Source organism: Phodopus roborovskii, unplaced genomic scaffold, assembly GCF_943737965.1.
Source record: "Phodopus roborovskii unplaced genomic scaffold, PHOROB, whole genome shotgun sequence".
Taxonomy (NCBI): domain Eukaryota; kingdom Metazoa; phylum Chordata; class Mammalia; order Rodentia; family Cricetidae; genus Phodopus; species Phodopus roborovskii.
Genome location: NW_026126413.1, coordinates 7,679,847 through 7,699,609, shown reverse-complemented (window position 1 = coordinate 7,699,609; position 19,763 = coordinate 7,679,847). Strand labels below are relative to the sequence as shown.

Sequence of the window (19,763 nt, the reverse complement as noted above, 5' to 3'; positions counted from 1 at the left end):
AAAAACGTAGTTTCCCTACAGCCTGTTCTCTTTAACATGATTCATTTTCTCACTTTTGTGTGCTCCACATTTCAATGGCCTCACTTGTGTTTTCTTTCAAAACTCAGTCTCAGTAGGCTGGAGCTACAGTTCATCAGGGACAGCTCAAACTGCTCTTCCTGAGGACCAGAGTTTAATTCCCAGCATTCACATCAGCGCTCAGGGTCACCTGTAACTCCAGCCCCAGTGAATCCCATAGCTCTGGCCTCTGACGGTAAAATTACACATAACTAAAAGCAATACAGATAAATGCAAAAAATGACTGCTGACAGGCTTGGTGGCACATGCTTCCAGTCCTTGCTACTTTGGAGTCTGATGTGGGAGATCACCTGGGCCCAGGAGAAGCTGGCCAGCCAGTGTCATCCGCACAGGAAGAACACGTCTCGAACCAAAGGGAGCTGAACTGTTGTTACTGTGGCATTAATCAAAGGAACTAATGAGCTAGTGTTACTCCAAACACCATCACCTGTGTCAGAAAGGTCACTACAGTCTCAACCAGTTCTTTTAAAAAGGTGTATCAGCCAGGCATGTTACTGCACAGCTGTAACATGTGCTTGGGAAGTGGAGGTAGGAGAATTATGGCAAGCTTGAGGCCAGCTTGTTCTATGTAATCACTTGTCTCATAACAGCAGCAACAAAAACAAAATAGTAAAAGCATTAGAAAGTTTCCTGGTTCATACAGAACAATTTTGATAAAGATGGTTACTTGCCTAAATAAGCAAATAAAATAAACAACCTATAGAAAGATGCTACTATATATAGACCATACAGTTTTAATAGCATATAATCAATTATGTGCTAGTTAGAGTTGATAAGAGTTGGGCACCAAGATTTTTAAAAGGAAAATGAAAGCCAGGGTTTATTTAGCAGGTATAGCAGACATGGTAATCCGATCTCTAAGACTGCACAGAAAGAGATGCCTTACTTTACACACAAGGCTTTTGCTTTGTTACTAAGCACTTATTAACCATTCTGTCCAATAGTAAGAAAAGGAACCCAGTTTAGAGAGCTCAGTACCGATGAACGTCAGTCATCCCTGTACCCAGGAGCAGAGGATTCCAACTGTAAGGCCAGAGCAGGCTGCTCAGTGAAATGCATCTCAGAGAAGCAAAGAGAAGAGTAAACCCAACAAGACACCTTGTTGGGAGCAGTTTGTCTTTCATTAGCTAAGCCCTGTGAGTCTCCACAGTGTGGCCGGAAATACCTGGGAATAAAGAAGTTCAGCCAGTGAGGGTCAGGAGAGGCAAATGCTAGTTTATTTATCTTATTATTCAGGAGTAACTTCATGATGACAATTGTCAATACCAATTACAGCATGAGGAAATTCGAAGAATGGAATTTTGTAGAAACCATTTTTTTTGCATTTAATTAAAAAAAAAGTATGCTCTCTCCTTTTCATATACCAAGCTGAGAGGTCATTTAGATGATTTCCTTGCTAATTTTTGCTTACTGCTTGAAGGAGGGATGATTCTCGATGAACTTTCAGTGTCTGATTCACGTCCATCATTTTCCAAAACCAGAAGGAAGGTGAAGCCAAGAGAAGTCTGAGGGCGGAGGAAATGCTGCATGGATTCAGGGGTTGAGAAAACTGACAGTAAAATATATGTTCTTTGGTTAGCAAAGCGAAGAGGGGAAAGGATTGCATACACGATAGATACACAGCAGCATTCTAAAGCAGGAGCCAAGAATGTCAAGAGTGTGCTCTTCCCCGCTGCCAGATGGAAGGGCTATTATTATAAATGAAAGGCGGCAGTAGTGGGTGCCAGGCACTTTTGTGTGTGCTAGATCCTGAAGCCCAGATGTAAGCAGGTTACCCCTGGGACAGGACAGGCTTCAGCTCCCGCAGCAGAACGGAACCAATCAGGGTTTTCTCGGTGTTTATGATAAGTTGGGCTGTGGAGCCTTCCTTCAGTTCCACTGTGACTAGCATCAATGACCCACTGTGCACAGTTTTAGCTGCAAACCTGCAAGAAAAAAATAAAAGAGAGACCTTTTACCCTGAGAGGGGAAGGGGAGAGAGCATATGTCCAAATAGGTTTAAAGTAACTCTGCTTCTTAAATCAAGTATTTGACTGACAGTTCCCTACTGCTCCACACCTAAAGTCAAGCATCCTTTAGGAAAATCACTAAACTGTCCAGCCCATGGTTAGCACATGCAGGCCATTTTAGTGTATTTTACAAACAGAACAAGAAAAGGAAGCCTATTTCACTTACTGGTTTGAGTGACAGATGCATGAGGACAACACCCATTCACTTGATGGTTAACATTTATTTATCAGGCTGTTTGAAATAGGCTGCCACAATTTTATTTTTAAAACACGTTAAGAAAAGGTACCTTTCACAAAGAGCTTGGAATTTTAATTTCTCATACCTGAAAATGATTATGCAAGAAGTTAGATAATTTTATGTACATTATAAAATTTTTTCCTACGTCTCAGTGAAGTCACTCACGTGGAAAATACTGATTCAATCTCCACTGCTAATGGTAACACAAAACAAAGTCACATGACAGCCACGTGCTCCCCAATAATCCCATTTAATATTCAGAACATTAGATCTTTCTTTTTGCTTTAAGATGTAATAGAGGAAAGTTGAGGTCTGATGTGCTATTACTAAATTCCAAGACACAAAGAACCTACCAATTACATGGAATTAAGAGCAAAACTAGCCTTTTAACAACACTGGAATCGACTAAAGAGCTGCCGGAGGCACAATGGACTTCTGTCAATCCTGCTACTTCATTCTGCACGCACAGTGGGGCTCATTGCTGGGAGACTGGCGCCCCTTTCCACGCTCCGTCTCTCCCTCATGGACCGTGTTCTGCACATTTTGGGGGGAGGGAGTCTGATTGTAGGGATGAGTGGAGAAAAACAAAGTTGCTGCACATGAGCTTTTGAAAACACTAACAAGTGTGGAGCAGGTCTGTGACCTGCTGTGACCCCACTTTGCAGGGCCAATCCCCTTTCCCCTCTTTGGATGACACGTGTCTGAATCTGAGCCATCTGCCTCAATTTGCGCGACATCTTCAGCCACAATGGCACCCAGTTAGCCCTGACAACAGCTCACAATACATGAAAATAAAACTGCCTCGCTGACAGCATGCTGCGGACTATTCAAGAGCAAACCAACTGGTCAGTGTCTCATGTCTGACAATTAGCATGGGCCTTGCACAGAGCCCGAGGTGTCCTCAGGGATCTGTTTAATTACCATCAACATAAAAGAGGGAGTTTATCAGGAGGCACTCAGAAAAACTTCACTCCCGACTTAATTAAAATATTAGCCACTTAAGCAGGAAGCAGATTCTCTTTAAATGAAAAGTAATTTCTTTTTTGAGTTTTTAAAAATGGCATCAAGATCTTATCTAACACATTAGATTCTTCTTCTTTTTAAGATTCTAACAAGCCATGTTTGGCCCAAATAGAATGATGAAAATTAGCTGCTCTTCAACAATTAGAATAATTCAATGAAAGAAAACAGATATACTCATCTTACCTGACTAAAAATAAGACCAGCTCTTAGACAACACACAGTAAAATGATAGCGAATGGTGCTCTGGCAAAGCATGTCAGCAATCTTTCTGATCCTCTATAATGTCTTTAAACATTCTGGGGACTTGTGGGAATTGGCGCGGCAGTTCCTGCGGCAGTGAGTGACACTAGTGAACCAGCTCAGGGTGCACACCACCACCGCCACCGCCACCGGGTTTGTAAGGAGGGTTTCTGTAAGCTTGAGTCTCTGTCTGCTTCCCGAGCAAACGCAGAGGCAAGTCACTCTGGGCGCCCGCTTTTCCCTCTGGCAGTACAAACCCTCCCTCACCTCTTATGGACCCTTACAGATTCATGCATTTCTTTTGTCTAAGTTTTAAAAAAATTATCTCTCACCCTCATCCTCTCTCTCTCTCTCTCTCTCTCTCTCTCTCTCTCTCTCTCTCTCTCTCTCTCTCTCTGTCTTTCTCTCTCTCTGTATCTATCTAGAAGTGGGATCCCCTGAAGATGAAGCTATAGCCCGTTTTAAGTTACCCAATGTGGTTGCTAGAAATTGAACTCAGGGCCTCTGGAAAATCAGTAAGTGTGCTTAACCACTAACCCATTTCTCCAGCCCCTTGTCTGGTGTAAAGGCTGTGCATAGCTTCATAGGAGAAAGATAGTTCTATAGTTTACTAAACTAGTCACTATGTCCCCATATTCTCATTCATCTACTCAACTTTCCCCATAGATTTGGTCACCATACTTGTAATTCATTCAACACATATTTCAACAGAGGTCTCTCTTTCTGACAGGGTTATAATTATGTAAACAATAGTCTTCTTAGTCCCTTTATTTACTTAACACTTGTGCCTGGGGACCTCAGAGGAGGAGATTATGTGTGAATAGGAACATAAAGTGCCATTTGAATTTCAGGGCTGTATAGCCCCAAGGTACATTTTATTTCTCTTCCATTAAAAACGTAAAGAGTTAATGTCATAATAACACCAACTAGGCAAAGACAAAGCACAGTATGTTTACAGAGATTAAAGTGAGTATCTTGGGCATGTTTTTCAAATCCTGTTACAGAATTCTCAGTGCCTGAAAGAGCAGGACCATGCAGCGTGGGTGCCTGCTTACACTGCTGTGGTGGAGTCCACACCATCCTAGCAACCAAGCCGGGAGCTGCTGCCTCTTAAGCGGGCGGGTGGCTGTGTTCAAGCAGTACACAGGCTGAAAATGATGCTCTAAAGGGGGAACCAGAAGATCAGATGCTCTGACAAGCCCATTTCAGTTCAAAAAGAATGAATTTAATTGGAACACGGCATGATTACAACTGGCTTCTTTGGGTCCATGGAGGCAAAATCACTCCCCAAAGTTGCTAAGCCTTTACATTGCGAACAGGCCATGTTTTACCATACACTTAAGTTACAGTTATGGAAAGAATAGTAAATAAACAAGAGCTAGAAACCTTGGTTTTAATGCACATTAAATTTGATGGGTGACATCAGGTCTTTAGTCCTCGGTCCTACTGTGACTTTTTTTTCAGGAGGCAGGTAAAGTTATGATCACTGTAAAGCAGCTATTGTTTATACCATGTGACAAGAGGTGGCTGCCAAGCACTCACACAAATTCTTCTGACCCAACGAGGCAAGGGACTGATAGAGAAGGGGTTGGGGCCGAGGCCCACAGCCTGCAGTCCCTTACCTGGGAGGCAGGGCCAGCACATGGTGGAACAGGGGTTCAAACCAAAGCACTCTGAATTCAGGTCAAATACATCTCAACAGATGTAAAAACACACTCAATGTTTGTTCTTGCCAGGCAACAGAAGACCTCTCCTATTTACCTAGTGTGTGTATAACCTTAAGAGATTTCCTTTTTCCACAATTATGTACTTCCTTTGTGTATTCTGCAAGTCAAGGCGGCCCGACTGAACTCTGCCATATTTTTAATCCTCGCTGTTACAGATTACAGAATTAAAATATAGCCTACCTATTCCCTCCAAAGTCAACACTAATGAAAAGTACAAAATCTTTTTGAACAGAGCTGTAACAGAGAGGGAATACCAGGAGACCAATCAAACCTGGAAAACCAGGAACACCACAAATGAGGACAGGCAGATGCACTGTCTGTGTACCACGGCTCGTGTTATTAAAAGGACAGCACCTAGATGTTTTTCATTCCATCCTAATATTAAGCACTCACTGTTTATAGTCACCAGCTGAGAAGGTAAACTGCTGGGATGTATCTGTATGACATCTTACTAAATGTCTTGTCTGTTATCTCTAGCAATTGACATTCAGTCTTTGTAGAATCCTTAAGATTCAAGAAAAAGGCCAAATAAGCTCAGGCTGTGACCTAAATGAGAAAAAAAAAATGTTTCACTCATTTAAAAAGTTATTTCCTAACTGTTGTCAGAATGATGAAACTGGTCACAAAACAATAAATTCTGAATAAATACATTGTCTGCAATTCATTTCAATTTGTGAAAAACTAGCTATGGATCATAAATGTCCCCCCCCCCTCAAAGACAGGAAGCGCCGCAGCTCAATGTTCTAAGGAGTAAATGCAGCAGCAGGACACGGAGGCTGTCTCTCAGAGCTGCCTCCACCTCAGAGCACTCACAAGGAGCTCCTTCTGCAGAAGCAGACTCCCGCACCTAACAACAGCTTGACGACAAGCTTTTTCTTCTCTTGGATAGTCTTCCTGCTTTCTGATTTTTCTATTCTGAGTTCAATTTCCTTGTGCTTTCTGTTCTGCTGATCATCAGAAGCTGTGACAATGGCCCACTCAGGCTAAAACTTTTTTTTCCCGACCCTGTACATGAAGCCTTCAATTACTGCCTGCTGAAGCAGACAGGATCCTATTAGCAAGAGAGACGATCACAAGATGCACTGCCCTGCCCTAGCTGTATAAAAATAATTAGTTCAAAGTTGACAAATGTGTAACGAAGTCGCACAATCATTATATGTAAGAAAGCCTGGCTTGAATGAGGCCTGAAACATCAATACCACTGTGTGGAGGTTTGGAATATTATCTTCCAAAAGATGTAAAATTGTAAATCTTTACTGCCTTGGCTTAACACAGTTTAAACAGGCAGCAATTTTAAACATAGATTCTGTATGTTTCAAAGAATTCTATTATGCTGACTGTAAAATTGCATTTAAAGTTAAGTCTATTGTACTTTTAATAGTAAGAAAAATTGTAAGAGATTAAGACTGGACATTTTAAAGGAAAAAAATTTACCTAAGGTAAGGACTTTAAAGCCTCACCTGGACCACTGGGGACACTTCTCCCTAATACCCAGACAAGAGGAGCTAAGGGAAATAAGCTGCCATTAGAATGTGGATTCCTATTCCAGTCATGAGAGATGGTATAAAAGTCACCCCATCCCATCAGGCCAGTGAGGTGTTCTCTTTCTTTGTACAGAGAAGCTAAAACTTCTGTGCACTTCCTAAAGGATATCCCCCCCCCCCCCCCCCCCCGCTCAGCATCTCTGGTTTGCCTGCCTGTGAGGTGAGACAGGGTCACATGGGGGACCACACTGTACTTTCTTTGATTCCTGACAAAACTGCCAACCCAGAAGAACACCTTTCTTTCATTTTTTTTTTTTTTTTAAACATGAAATGGTCTATTTATTCTCATTAGTGAAATGCTGCATTATAGGGTATTACCTCACAAATGGAGAAATTAAACAAAGAACATTTTAAAGGAAAAATCTGCTGTGCAGTTTGGTTACGTGTGAAATATCAGGACCAGTTTTCTGTGTAAAATTTACAGAGGTCTGCACTTGTTTTCAAATGAGAGATGCAGCTTCTGAGCCAGCTGGTACAAAGCAGATCCAAAAGCAGCGTTGCCCTCTAGTGGACAGCCACCAGCCAGCAGCCAGCAGAGGGAGCATGGACCACTTACTGTTTCCCCGACTCAGTTCTGTTGGACTCAAAAGGTGTCATATCGGAGAAAAGACCCAGTCAGATATCATTACATCAACAAACATTTATATAAACCCTGTTTCAGGGCAGATTAAATAGGGATTGGCAGTACTCTCAAAGCTTCTGAAATGTGTGCACCAAGACAGCCAATATCATAGTCTAAGCAAAAATTGCTTTCACTACAATCCTCAAAAATCACATGGAATTTAAATCTCCTAGAGATTCCGAGAAAAGAAAACAATCAATAAACAAAAACAGTATCCTGGATCCAGAGCGTTTGGGAGGCTGAGGCAAGTTCCAGGCCAGCCCAGGCTACAGGCAAGGCTTTATCTCAAAACATCACACCATACCACACCAAGCAAAAAACAAAATTGAAATCACACAAGCAAACAGAGAAAATCCTCCAAAACTCACCTACACTATCACAAGTTTCATCAAACTAAGAAAGAAAGGCAATTATTAGGCCCCCTCACTGAGACACAACTGTCCATTTGAGACTTGAGACAGATCTTACGGGGCAGAAAAAGGTACATAAAACTATATCCCTTATGAATATCATTTAAACAGTTACATGGTGATGGGACTTACTGGGAAGAAACTAAAGAAGTCACTGGTACCTGTACTTTCAACTACCATGTGTTGATAAATCAGTGACCAGGACCGCCATGGATATACTATTCAATTTAGAACACCAGACTTTCTTCGTGATTAGTGACTAAAATAACAAGAGCGAAACATCTGCCCTGCTAAGATCTTTACCACCTGCAAGGTACGTACGTCAACAACCAGAAAAGGGTAGACAGAGAGTGAATCTTAATTATCATTTAAGGGGGAAGACACAGAAACACTGGGCATCATGTGTTGAGAAAGAGAGAGAAAGGCTCTACCACAACCTAGCTGGGCAGCCAAGCACTGCAGGCACACAGGTGCCCACATTTCCTAGTACCCGGCCAACTGGGTTAGCTTGTTCATGACATGACAAGACACAGCAATATCATACCAGTGCACATGCAGCGGCTCTAAACCGGCTGGGAAGATGCCCTTTCATAGTGACCTGAGACTACTTTGAGGGCACCGCTGCAGCTAACTCACAAAAGACCCTGTGAGCACCTCACCCGAGGCTGGAGCAGCCCCAGGGGCAGAGCTCAGGCCTCACCCGAGGCTGGAGCAACCCCAGGGGCAGAGCTCAGGCTTGACAGCATGTGTGAGGCCCGAGATGCCTGTACCCCCTCACCTAAGAGCATCCCTTACTGCTTTTGGTAAGAAAATACATAAACATAGGAAACTATTTTTATCCATGCCATGTGGCTCTCCCTAGCTAGGTAACCCAGGACTTTGGAACATACATGCACATCCCAGGGCTGGTCCCCAATGTGCTGAGCTGTACCATATAAGTTCCAGGTGGGCAAGCCTCACACAGTCTGCCACCTAATTCTTTCCACAGAATTTCCTTAGAGATGTGAGGATTATGGATGGACATTTAGTTTTTGAGTTCGGGTACAACATTAATTATCTGCACTGTCCTCAGGGCAGTGAGCAATGGCACCCCAGTTTATAACTGCATTGGTGACAGGAGCCTTCCTCAGAAACACTTACTGGGTTGTTCTCAGACATCTTTTCTAGGCCCCGACGAGCTCATGCTTAGTGCCTCCCTTAGAACACATGAACCCCTGACTTTGTGGAGTGCACCCAAATGCTATGAATGCTAGCACCCTGCCCTCACGGGCTCTACTCATGGATTACCGTCATAGTTCTCCCATCAAACACAGCGCACCACACACATTCCACACAAGAAATAAATCTATTCCTCTACATTCTCAGTAAACGCTCTGGGGTGATCCCCAGGCTGCTTAGCTCCTAAGAATAACTGTGGCCTGGAAAAGAGCAGGCAGGCATAAAGGCTGGTAACTCACTAAGATGGCTGATACGGTTCTTCTCACAGCACCTTTTCCTAACATCCGCAAGACAAGTCAACAGGAAGGCAGAGTGGTATGGTCAATGGTACACCAGCTTTCTGATGCTGCTAGTTGTCCACATTTAAATATCGCGCAAACCAAAGGCAGGTATGCTTTCTCAGTTGATCTTTAAAAGTTTTAACTACTCAGGAAATGTTCTAAGTCTCTGAAGTAATTCCATAAAATTTACACTTGCTCCTTCCCTCCCTCTGCTCTTTTCTCACAGTACTGGACACTAGCCTGGGGCAGCACAGACGCCAAGCAAGTGTCCTACCACTCAGCTGCATTTCCAGCCCACATTCTACTTCTATCTAGAGTCAGCCTCATACTAGGTTGTCCAGGCTGACCTTGAACTCACTCAGTAGCCAAGGCAGGCCTTAAACTTTCTATCCTCCTGTCTCAGCCCCTGAGTAACTGAGACTACAAGTCTACATTGCCAGGGCCAACTACCTTTTTCTTAATGAGGAGCGTTACTGTTGAAAAAAATAGGCACCATCTTCCTATTATTTGTCCAATGACAGCTCGTGGCTAATACTGCTGCACTTAGGCACATTCGCCATGGTTTATTTTTCTTAGGAACTCATATATTTTTTAAATTGATGTTTAATACAAAAATATTCTAATTTTGGGGAGCTGTAGGAATAGACTATTTCAAAGTGAGGCAATGGGAATTTTATTTATTGAATGGTTAGGAAGAATACAATAGCACTGTTAAAAGTCCTGCAAGAAAGAAATGATCTTGAAATTTAAGGGGAACATATCCCAAATACGTTATATAACAAAATTTAGTATCTTAAATAGGGATAGTCGAATGCTTTCCATGTTTGGTATTTTAAAATACCAAATCTGAAGCTCTTGGCGAAAAGTATTATGAGGTATTAAAAGCCTCACAGGGTTCTAATGTTGTCAACAGCAGAGGGTAGCTAGGCTTAGAGACAAAAACAACATCCCATGGGTTAACATAACAGCAAATGCTACAATCTTCACAACATACAACATCTCAAAAAACACTAAACTGTCAATTGCTGTTACTAGACTATAACCAGCAATTGTTATTTTATTTAAGTGAAATTAACAGAAGCAGTGATATAGACTCTATAAGCAACTGATGAGAATGGCAGAGTGTTAGATAATCAGCAAAATAACTTCAATCAATTGATTGAAAACATACAACAATGAAGTGCTTATGGCCTAGAAGCCTTAGGACAAACACTTAGGGCATTATATAGCCATATCTTTTGAAACACATGAATATTTCCAGGTGTAGTAGGCCTGAGAGGTAAGTTAGGACAGCACAGTCTATCTAGTGAGTCTACATAGACCTTTTATTCCTGTTGACTCTCCTCCCCCCAGGCTGCAGAGCCCAAGCCCAGGCCATTAATAATGGAACTAAACAGAAAAGCACCATGAGATCCTGTACATGAGGACTGAGCACATTAAGGCTGAGTGCCATCTCCACGCTAAGCTAAGTGGCTCTGAGTTATCTGTCTCCTTTGCATTAGCAGTAATAATTGAACACTAACTGTGATTTTTAATTAAAGTCATTTGACCAGGCAAGAGGTTGCAAACCTTCAGAACCAGTTTCAGGAAAATTATGTGTTAATCAGGATTATAAAACTGGCTTTTGAATCTCAGACCAGTCCTGCTCTCCAGCTTACTTCTCTCTTGGGCATGCCTTTCTCTTCTGCAATAAACTCTTATTTCTGTCAGCAAAAAACAAACAAGCAAACAAACAAACAAGCAAACAAAAATAAATTATGGTAAGCATTTTTCCTAGACCTTCTTCCAGTAGGAAGATGGCTTTCATATTACTTGGCTTAATTTAAAAGCTAATTTTATTTCTCTTTATCTCAGAAATAAAAATCTGCAGGACTGACTTCTGTTTTCTTAAGAGCAAAAACCACAATCCAACAACTGGCACACAGGAACTGAAGCAGAGGTTGGGCGTGAGAACAATCGTCTGTCTTCTGCGCATTTCAGGAGACTATGAAGCCTGCCGGGTGCTGCAGTTCTCATAGTCTAGAGCGGAGGGAATGCTTCACAATAAGCCAGAAGTTAAAGTTTTAAGAACACATACACATTAGAGAAAAACCACAGGAAAGCAAAAGGAAGCAGCCAGGGGCTGGGGCAGCTCGGCAGTGAAGAGTTTGCCTGCCGGGTACAAGGGTTCAGTCTTCAGTGCAAGTGGGGAAAAAAAAAAAAAACAGGAAAACTCAGAACCAAAATGTTCTCCTCTCCCTGAAAAAGCTGTATTTTCTCTCCTGTCGAACACTGTCACCTGACAGACAGCTGGGTTTGTAGCATGGTGCCAGTGTGATGATCTTTCTCCCATGTGCTTACTCTAAACCCCACCCCCAGGAGATGGGCAGGGTTTCTTAAAGAAATGTAAACCTCAGCACTCTCAACTGATTTACTCCAAGCTCCACCCCCTTGTGTTGCTATAAACAAAAAAATAAAAACAAAATGCACCGGCCTTGCATAGCACACACAACTGGATTCTGTCCCAAGAGCACAGAGCCACCAGGCAGCTGTGAACAAAGGGCTCTCTGCTCTGTTAGAGGACAGGCCAATGTCCTTCCATAGTTGACCCAGAATTCATTTTAGCCCACCCTTTAGTTTTCTACCCATTTCCATATAGGGGGTGAAGGTAAATCTATAAGGAGAATAAATAACCTGCCCCAGATCTCAAGGCCAGACACAGCAGGTCTAAACCCCAAACCACCATGGCATGTTTTACACAGGGCTTCTCCTGCCTTTGAGCTGATACAAAAGGAAAACGAAACAAAGGAGACATAAACAGCTATCTCTTAAGCTTAAATTTCCTTTTGCATTTGATGACTGTATGAGAAAGAACACACCAAACACAGAACATAGGCATCTCCATGGCAAAGGATGCCCATGACGTGGTTTGTGACGACTCCTTTGCATTCACAAAGACCTCATGAATAACCGTGTGGATAAGGGCCATAGGCATCACCAGTAGACAGAGTGAAAACACAACCCACACTTGCCACCACCTCTCAGGACACAGGACCTGGGTGCTGGGTTATTCAGGTGCCTGGGGGAGGAGGGGCGCGGTCTGAGCACAGAGGCTGTGTGCGGCCTGCTGGTCGTCCAGTAGCTCCTCAGAAGTCAGGAGCAGCCTCAGGGAGTGTCTGTCAGGGGAAGGCTGTGACTGTGCACCCAGTGCCCCACTCTCCTGTCAGAAAAGTTTTTCCTAAAAACCCAAATCCAGAAAAATAAGGCAAATTCTTAACAGCGGTGTAAAAGGCATCTTAAGAAGCCACCGAGTTATTATAAAACGTAGATGTTGTCTGAGCATCCTTCAGAAGCAGCCATGCCAGTATCAGAAGGATGCTATAAATGGACAAACTAACTCAAACCTACCAATCAAGCAGACCACCAGGGCAATGGGTTAAAGACTGTGCTTATGAATACAGGAACTTCCCCACACCACAGGTTAGTGAGCCCACCTGTGAACGTTATCTTGGCCTGAAGGCACTGCGCCCAGGTTGGCAACATTGATGACCTTCTGGAGGATCATGGAGGGAGTGAAATTCTGAGGCGCAGCGATGACTGTAGCAGAAGTCTCATTCATCCCAGAGAGCATCCCTGCAACAACAGAGCAAGGTTCCATCGAGCTGGTCTCACTGTCGAAGGGATCTGAGCTCCCACTCCCAGTCAAATTTAAAAATTTTCCTCAATGAAAGGGTTACCACTTTAGAAGTTAATGTATAGAGTAATTACATAAAATTGAAAGGATACCAGTGTTTCTGAGATAAAAAAAAAAAAAAAACTGTGTAGGAAAACATATAAGATGCTGTAAAACAAACAAAGAAATAGAACATTCTTCATAAATCTGATTCTAACTAGTACAGGATAAAACCTGAGAATACTAAATAAGAAGATTTTTTGTTTTGTTTTGTTTAACTTCAATCTCTTTGAAAATGTAATGTGGGTTATATAAATTGCCTTGCTCTTACTTGGGCAAGTACTTACTTCTTAGTATCATTAGCTATTTATCCTGTTCCTTCAAAGATTATCACCATGCCGCCTGACAACAAAGAGAGTGACCCAGCCCCAGCAGCAGTACCAGAGAGTGGCTTCCAAGGGACACTCGGCAACAGCTGGGAGGACTGGAAGTCACTCAACGGTAATGCAGCTCTAGAACACAGGAGCTCTGAGCCACACTCAATAATAGAGCCACTGTCGGCAGACAGAACTAGAGCCAAAGACACACATGAATAGGGAAGCTTGATGACTGGGAAAACATAAACCACAGAATTCTAAATCGCAGACATTGCAAATAGCATTAGAAAAAGAAACCAAGTGAAGTATAAATTATAGACAAACCACCAGTCAACGCAAGGCATACCACCACCATCAGAGCTGCACGTGGTCTGTTCAGGCAACAAACTCGGTAATACGCCACACTCTTGGGAAAACACTGAAATTTAGCACCTGGGCTAAGAACCAAAATGATTTATAGTAAATGGCATCTCTTTCCATCCGTGATGTGAGTCATGAACACTAATGGTGTCTATTTAACAACAACTTTTTGGTCTTGTGCACAGTACTGTACACAATTTATAAAAATAGTAAATTTTGATTTCATGTTTTCAAAAAACTTATCAGTTCTTCTTGTTTATTTAACTCTAAGCCTATGTATCTATCCACTTTAGTTATTTATTGCAGAGGAAATCTGAATAATTTAAAAGTTCCTCTAATCAACAGTAGAAAGACATTAAAGGCCAATAACACTGCACAAGACCCTACTCCCATCTATCAGATAAAAACCAGAAGTATCTACGTCCAACAAGGAGCGCACTTACTAACCACTCTCGAGCCCAGGAACACTATGTTCTGTCTTAGGCCGTTTAACTTCAACATTAGGCAGAAGCTTTAACAACTACACAAGCGGCCAAACTGTGCTTTTAAGTGAAGCGCAGAGGCTGACATAAGACTGCCGAGAGATGTGCGTACTCATTTAGGATTTAAACCGTCTCCATTAAGCTCTATTGAAGAGCAACCGCTGAATAAATGAATGCAACTATGTTTATGTTAAAAGCCTGTTTCCCGCAGCATGTAATTAAAGGAAATGCTGTACAAAGCCAGTACTTTTGTCAAGCTCCTGTAAATGGAAAGATGGATAGCACTCAGAGAAGTGAATGCATTGCTTCATATTTAACCTTAACACTCTTGTCATTAATGGTTTGTCTAACTTGTTCTATAAAAGACAAGGTACTGCTCCATTGAAGTAAAATTAAAAAAATCAACTAAACCATGCTTTTCCGAACAGAAGATTCATTATCGTCAGCTAATGTATTGGCATAAAGCAAAGTAACATCCTATCGAGTAAGGCACACATTCAATCTGCCTTCCCACCCCCCTTTATTTTTAACTCATGCTGTTTTATTGTTATAGGCAATTTGTACCACTCAGCATGACAGTGTAAACTGAATCAAGATTAATTTACATGCAAAGGAACACTTAGGAGAGCAGCATGGTAAGCAAATGCATTGTCTCGATTGCTGAGGTGGAAAGGAACCGGGAAGGGGAAGGTGCTCTAATTAAGGGGCATCAAATATGATTGCTTGTGGTAGTTAAGGGCCAGAAAATAGCAAATGTTTGACCATTTAAGGAATTAGCATCTTTCGAGCTAGGAGCCCAGAAGATGGATGCATAAATCACAATAAAATTAAGCAAGCATTCTAGGTTTCTTTCTTAAACCGGAGACTTTGCTTAATGAAAATATATCAGGTATTCTCAAATTAACAAGAAAGAAAAATATGCCATGGTGATCATTAAATATTTGCCCAGTCACGTATAAAAGTAAAGGTTCTAGGAAACACTCTGAAGTTGTCAGAGGGAATGGCTGTGGCTTCGTAGGAACTGGACAGCATTTTGTTCAAGATATAAGTCAAGATTTAGTTGAAGCACATTGGATGTAATTAATAGCTAAAATGAAAACCAAGGAATGCAATGAAATCTTATTTGAAAAGATTTTTCTAAGTTTTAGATTTTCCATTTAAATGACAGGTAGAAGGAAGAAGAGGGTGTCGAGCAGGTAGCCTGGAATAAACCACTGGTCTGAGTCTTCTGAAATGAAAGCTGTCTGAAGAAACTAAACTCATTTCTTTTTAAAGTATACTTCAGAGTATTGAAAGGCTCTCTTGCAGAGCTCATTAACTAATTGCAATGCTCCAAACTCCTAACAAATACGTCACACTTCAGTCGAAGGCTCAACGATATGAATACTGTTAACACTGTCAATATATAGGACAGCCCAATCTGACTGAGCCCACACCCCTGTTGTTCTGACCATGTATGTTCAGCATCTGAGAAAAAGCAATGGGACAGGAGGAAACAAAGCTTTGGTGTTAAGGAATATGAATGTAGCAGGTCTGCTGAGATCACTTCTAATATTTTACATATTTTCAGTTTTGTGTATCTTTGAAAAAAAACAGAACCATATTCCCCCTGTTTCTTCTTTGTACTTTTTAAATTAAATCCCAACGAATACATTTAATGTACTTTCAGTGTCTTAAAATATGTTCTGTGAAATGAGATACTAATTATGTAAGTAAATTTATCCAAGTAGAAACATTATTTTAAACGTACACATTTCTTCAATTACTTGAATCTGACCTTCTAGACCTATACACTGAGAAAATGTAAACAAGGAATTTTCATTTTGGTTAGGATTTCCCTCTGGGGAGTCAGCTTAAGGAGTTTCCTATGAAAACTCGACTCCTTCCTGGAGCAGATTCACCAGTCCCCGTGTAAAGTTGTGGATTGAGACCTCTATTAGCAAACTCCTGGAAACCCAGAACTAAAAAGCCTGTGGTGAATCCGCCAGCATCAAGTCCCACGTCAAAGGACGAATTCGGGAAGACAGAGAGAATGATACAGAAGTGCCAAGAGACCTCGAGGATTTACAAATACTTCATATAAACACATTTTCAAATAGCTTTATTCAGAGTAGCCTTTCTGCTCTATTAAACATAGCAAACAGCTGCCAGATTTATTCAGACAAATAATCAACAACCATAGAAGTAAAATGGCAGAAGAAAAAGGAGTTTTGGCAACAGACCCACAGAGGACGGCGGCGATTCTCCGTGCCCCTCTCCCGCGCACTTGCGGTTCTGTCTGGCTAGTCAGCGAAAAACCCCTCAGTCACAGCAGAGTACAAAACATCTGAGGGAAATCGCAAGTTTTCTAAACAAAAGCCTAGAAAGAGAGAGCAAGGGCATGCAGTAATGTGCAGTGTAGACTTTAGCTGCACCCCGAAGGCAGGCAGGCAGGCAGGCAGGCTATCCCCTACAATCGGCGCCTTCCTCCCTGGTGCGCCACTCACCTTAGTTTGCTGAGCAGTTGTGAGGCAGAGGGGCAGGCTTTAGCCAGCAAAGGGCAGAACAGCAAACATGAGAATCAATTCATTTGTCATGGGAAACAGAAAGCCACAGAGATAATTTCTTCTATAGCAATATCAACTTTTAAGACAAATGCAAAGTTGGATTAAGTTATCCCTTAAAAAAAAAAAAAAAAAAAGAAGGCACTGAAGGAGGTGGGAGGTGGGAAAAGATTCTAGGCTGACAGCACTGTCTGAGGGTTTCATGGTGGGGTGCTCTGATAACAGGTCTCTCTGAACCCACAGACACCGGGCTGCAGTGAAGTAAACACTCCTCTCCTCGGGTAGGGAGTTTTGTGTGTACAGTGACCCACACCACTGAAAGACCCCCAGATAAAAGGATCTCTGGTTATACCCTCCAGAGGGAAAAACAGTTTAGTTCGCATTAGCCTTTCACATTGCTGATGACAGCATTTAAATAAGCCCTACTTTATGAACGTTGTACTTAAACATTGAAAACCAGTGTTTGCCCCATACCCACGCACAAAAAGGCCCTTGCTTTTATTAGAAAGCATACTTGACTCAAGTACAATGTTAATACTTGCAGTCTGCTCCACATATTTTCTTTGGTATACATTTAAAAATCTTTCAGATCTAATTTATTCAAAGTATTTTTTTTAATAGAATTTAGTCAAAAGAAAATAGAGGTATTTCAATAGTATAATCAGGGCTTTATTCTGAAAAGTGTGATATTGTGCATATGAAAAAGGATGTTAGAAGAGCAAAACAACTTTGTAACAAGGCACAAACAAATGCAGACTTAAGTTAAGGCTTACAGAGGTAGAAAGAACATCAGAGTCTCCAGCTCCTGGAATTTAAAACACACAAGCATAGCATAGGGCTAAAAAGACAACTCTCAGAATTGAACAACTGAGTAAGGATCAGTCTATTATTTTAAAGACATATTAACTGACTCCAACCCTGCCAGGAATATATACAAACTCTGACTTTTAAAGTTTGAGTGCATGCATTAGAACAAATGAGAATGTGCTCAGGCCTGCTGCTGGCTGGGTATGTGTAGAAACTCCAAGGCCTGTTCAAAGCACAGGAACATACTGTTTAGTGCAGAACTTTCTAGCAAACTGTAGTCACCACTCACCTCGCTCCTTCTTAAAGTCTTTCTCTGACATGGCCACAGGTAAAAGCAGTTCCCCAACAGGTGGCTGAATGTTGACGTTGAAACAATCATCCTTGGTGCTAAGGGGGTAAAATAAAATCCAAAGATGACCAAATACTTAAAACCCCCCACAAAAAACAAACAAAAAACCCCTAACTTTTAAACGCTGCACAATTTAACAGAAACAGTTGGACTTCTGATCCTCCGCCTTTCACCTCCAGGGCGCTGGTTACAGCTTGTGCCATACTGAAGGCAGCCCAAGGCTTCCTGTATGCAAGGAAATGTGCTGCTAAATGAGCTACACCCCAGCCCCTCAGCAGTTTAGTCTTCACTCTGCTCTTTTGTCTTTGTAATCCAGACTGGCCCTCAACTCCAGGTACTCACACCTCTACCCCCAAGTACAGGAATTATAGGTGTGTGCCACAATATCTGGCTTTTGTTATTTATTCCTTATCTGCAATAAAATAAACAGTGCAATTTGCTCCTCCTGTGTCTAGTGTGTTTAAACTGTGGGTGTCATCTGTGGGTGCATATGTGTGCACTCACACATGCATAGAGCTGGTCCTCTTTCCACTCTATGTGCTCTGCAGAGATACAACTCAGGTCACCTGCCTCACCCCTTCACCAGCCCAGCCATCTCGCCAGCTCCAAACTTCCCTTTTAACTAAAAACATTAACTTCTAATTGTGTCGTTCACTGACATGGAAGTTGTTTCAACTGATAGGATGTGAAAGATTTAAGAAAGACACTGTTTCTAGTGTTAGATGGAAAACAACACAGTATAATTACTTCCTTAAACCTTATGATATTATCTCTAATGAACACCTCAACAGACATACTTTAGAGATGTCAAAGTTAGACAAGTTGAGGTTAGCTGATGAGTGCTACTGATTAGGAATGTGTTTGGCTACAGATAAGCAGAAAATCCAGTCAAGAGTATCTCGTGAAGCAGGTGTTTATTGTCTAGGATACAAGTCTTAGAGTTACAGTCACAGGCTCATTGAGTGGATAAAGAAATCCCCAAGGACCCAGATTTCTCTAGCTTTCCACAGGATGCTGGCTTTCCTCATAGTTGCCAGATGTCTGCTGAATCTCCAGGTACCACTTTCACATTCCAGTAGAAGAGGGAAACATGATGATGCAGCGGTGAGCAAATGAGCCAACCAAATCTGTTCCTTTTTGAGGCAGGAAAGCAAAAGCTTCCCTGAGCTGTCCACAGAGGGACTATTCCTTTCACGCCCCATGGGATCCCAGTGGGCAAGGGAAAGTGACTGGGAGACCTCTAGCACTGATGCCATCTATAACTTAGAAACTGGTGGGAAGGGGAGGACCCAGCTGGGGTGCCTGGTTGAGAAAGGCAGGTGTCTTAGCATTTACTGTGTATTTTATTCAATAAATTCTAACAACAATCCCAAGAGGCAGCTTCTGCTATCCAATATCTATTAGTTTAAGCACCAAAGAGGTGGGGCATGGCTCAGTGGTAGAGTGCTTGCTGGCATGATTAAGGCCCTGGGTTTGAGTGCCAGCAATATCCAAAACCAAAAACCCAAAGAGAATTTAGTCAACACAGCCAAGAGACACACAGTTGTATGTGCCCAAGTGTCCCTGCCTCAAAGCCCATGCGTCCTCTGCTAGAGCTCCGTGCTTCTGGGTTGGCACATTTAGAATGGGAAGTTGAGATATTTATGGATATTCTAGAATTAGAAGAGACACAGTGAGGGATGGATGGACAGTCTTTGACCTTTACAATGAGAACAACTGTGTGAATGACGGCACATTCAAGAGAAATCTGGATTCTTCACAAAATAACTTGGCTATAAATATCTCATACTCTGAGGTGTCCCT

At 42.0% G+C, this 19,763-nt stretch overlaps 1 protein-coding gene across 1 annotated transcript in view; it reads right to left on the bottom strand.

Annotated features, from left to right (window-relative positions):
- Positions 1–1,273: 1,273 nt before the first annotated feature.
- The window catches only part of Ap3b1 (adaptor related protein complex 3 subunit beta 1), a 198,252-nt gene continuing 179,762 nt past the window's right edge, over positions 1,274–19,763 (bottom strand). Inside the window, exons 25-27 of the mRNA XM_051182988.1 lie at positions 17,901–17,998; positions 12,864–13,002; positions 1,274–2,003 (exon numbers count right to left, since the gene is read on the bottom strand). Coding sequence (XP_051038945.1) covers positions 1,850–2,003; positions 12,864–13,002; positions 17,901–17,998 — 391 coding nt within the window. The 3' untranslated portion in view covers positions 1,274–1,849. The remainder of the gene's footprint in view (positions 2,004–12,863; positions 13,003–17,900; positions 17,999–19,763) is intronic.